Below are 2,739 nucleotides of genomic sequence, written 5' to 3'. Positions count from 1 at the left end.
GATCACAGCTAGATAGCCAAACGTGCCAAAACAATGGAGAACTACCTGCACTTCTGCAAAGCGCAGCTGCCCCATGTGCAAGATCATGCGGAGAGAGCACACAATGAGAAACAGTGGCGGAAGCTAGAAAAGCTAATGCAGTCGGGAGCCTCCGGTGCACAGCAGCTCCTCAGGCCGCTGCAGGTAGCTGCACAATGGCCAGGGTACAACCTTCAGCATACCACATCTAATGCATTGGCTACAGCTCCATTTGCTGGTCCATTCCACCTTCTCCAGTTTGCTGTGCCGTCACTTCCAGTATTAGGATCTCACCTCTTTCATTATCCAGATCTTTGCACCGTCAGCCCCTTCTTGTCGGCACCTCCATCAACGCTTTCCAGCCCAGGTTCAGCATTGTTATCGTGTTCCCCATCCACTGCTTCATTTGCCACTCACATACCTTTGCCACTATCCCACTCAGTATCTCTCTTGGTATCAAACTATTCCTACTTTACATCAAGCATCACTCCTTCACTTTCTTGCCAACCATCAACTTCATACATAGATCTCTTGGACACCACTGCTCGACATCCACTTACACTACAGCAGTGGATAGCTTCGCAGTAAGAGCATTTCAAGCAACGGCTCATGTGCATCACAGCATCCTGTGGCTTTCCTCTTACTTGGCTAACTAATTCAGAGGTCCTGTTATTTATGCAGGAGTTTGTTCATGTCACTGCTGTTGTACCTACACGCTATACTCTCACATGCCAGATCCTTCCCCAAACTCTTGCAGATCTTCGTGCTGAAAGAGACAGAGCGATTGCCAGCCTCAATCATCAAAATGGTACCTTACAGTTTGACGGCTGGACAGCCATGAATCAACATCACTATGATACATTCATGCTAAGCTTGACTAGCCAGGTGCATCATCTTGTTCTCTGATTGCGGGTGTTGTTTCATATTTTAATATCTCTGATATGATCTGCAGGTGTACTCGGTCAAGGTGTATGATGTTTCAGCTGACCAGAAGTCTAGCAACAGGCTTTTCCAGCTTGTTGAGAAGGTTTTGTGTATAGTGGAGACTGACTGGAAGATTGAGGTCGTCAGTGCATGTTCAGATGCTGGGCCCGATAGTGCCAAGGCATGGTGCAAACTGCTTTGCACACACAAGAATGTAATTTCTCTAGACTGCTACTTATATCAGTAAATTTTAACCTTTGATGTGATACAGTTCACTGACTGTTTCCATAGATTAATCTCATTGTTGGTACCTACTTCAAGACTACAGGCACCTGGTATACTCAATACTCCAAGCTTGCCAATGAGATCATCACCTGGATCCAAAGCAAGACTCTCATGCACTGCCACCTCAAACTGAAGCATGTGGTGCTAAATGGCAGTGAGGGTCTTATTGTTTTGTGTGCCATAATCACATGCTGGATGGCACACTATCCAGCTTATGCCTGGCTTTATGATCTCCGCCTTCCATTGGAAGCCCTTATCACACTGAATACTGTACTCCCTGAAAAGGATCGGTGCATTATCTTTGGAGACAAAAAGGCCCAAGAGAAATTGGAGCAGATGGTGATTGTGGTGCAAGATCCACTCTTCTGGCCTGCAATTGATCAGTAAGCTCTTGTGCCATAAAGTTGCTGCACTCACACCGTCATACTAAAACCATAACTGTGCAGAATGCGACGTCACCTGAAGCTGCTTGCTATTGCGGCAAATATTTCTCAAGTCAAGAAGATTTGCATGAACCAAATTTTACTTATATTTGGCCTTTTGCACCTACAATATTCACAATACACCTCATTACAATTTCTGAATGTAATGAAGAATCATCCTGTACAGACTGGCACCTTGGGAGCTTTTCAGCACCGTCGCAAAACTTCACCTTAAGGTGTGGGAATGTAAAGTGTATTAACATTACACTAGTCCATCAAACTGGGGTTAGGGTTTATTTCAAACTTTGAAGTAAAACTTGCTTGATTTTTGTAGCCTTCCACACTTTATGTATTGAGCTGAAACTTGAGATCTAGGTACTTCTAGTATACACTACCTGTATGTAACCATTAGAAGATGTAAAACTCAGATGTGCCTGTGTAGCAGCACTGTCTTTTGTGTGTGCTGGCCAGACTAGAGTGCACAAGGGTCATCTCAGATGTGGGCACATCTTGCTAATTGATATATGAGTTAATAGAGATGAATGAGGGGATCAAGAATATATATACATGTATAATACTTTAAATGTTTGAATGGTAGCTTTGAAGAGAGGAAAGTGGGTAGACATACACAAATAAGCACTCAATAAGCGCTAAAGTGCTATCTGCCTTTCTCACCACTTCCACTCTGTTGAGAGCAGTAAACCAGGCTTCCATGTATCTCTACATGATTCCCAATGTGGTCATGAGTCTCTGTAAATATTTTGGTAAATTTACAGCACGTATGCAGCTTATAATGGTGGTAGAATGACAAGGCTGTCTTCCTTCTGATAAATTTCGGATAAATCTGCTAAAATGCGAATATAATTCGTGACATGCGAGGGCACCATTTGATGTGTTCAGATGTCCCCGACACCGGCGCTTATGGTGCCTAAATGGGCGCAAACATCCTTGCTGGTGTTTTCAAGGTTAGCCAAGCTACTGCACACTGTATACATATTGTAAATTCATCGAAATATTCATAGACACTCCCCATCATATTGGTAACTGTGTAGAGGTATCATTAATATCTGCTTAGCCACCTTTAATAGTA

At 43.5% G+C, this 2,739-nt stretch overlaps 1 protein-coding gene across 1 annotated transcript; it reads left to right on the top strand.

Moving 5' to 3' along the window:
* Positions 1-606: 606 nt before the first annotated feature.
* Positions 607-1,189, top strand: PHACADRAFT_106435 (uncharacterized protein; the record flags this gene model as incomplete). Its single annotated transcript, XM_007401598.1, has 2 exons — positions 607-903; positions 971-1,189. Coding segments are annotated over 2 exons (516 nt in total), but the record flags the coding sequence as incomplete, so codon positions are not given.
* Positions 1,190-2,739: the final 1,550 nt, after the last annotated feature.

The sequence above is a fragment of the Phanerochaete carnosa genome, assembly GCF_000300595.1.
Source record: "Phanerochaete carnosa HHB-10118-sp unplaced genomic scaffold PHACAscaffold_13, whole genome shotgun sequence".
Lineage (NCBI taxonomy): Eukaryota > Fungi > Basidiomycota > Agaricomycetes > Polyporales > Phanerochaetaceae > Phanerochaete > Phanerochaete carnosa.
Note: the sequence above shows the minus strand (reverse complement) of the source record. Positions and strands in the feature narration are given on the sequence as shown.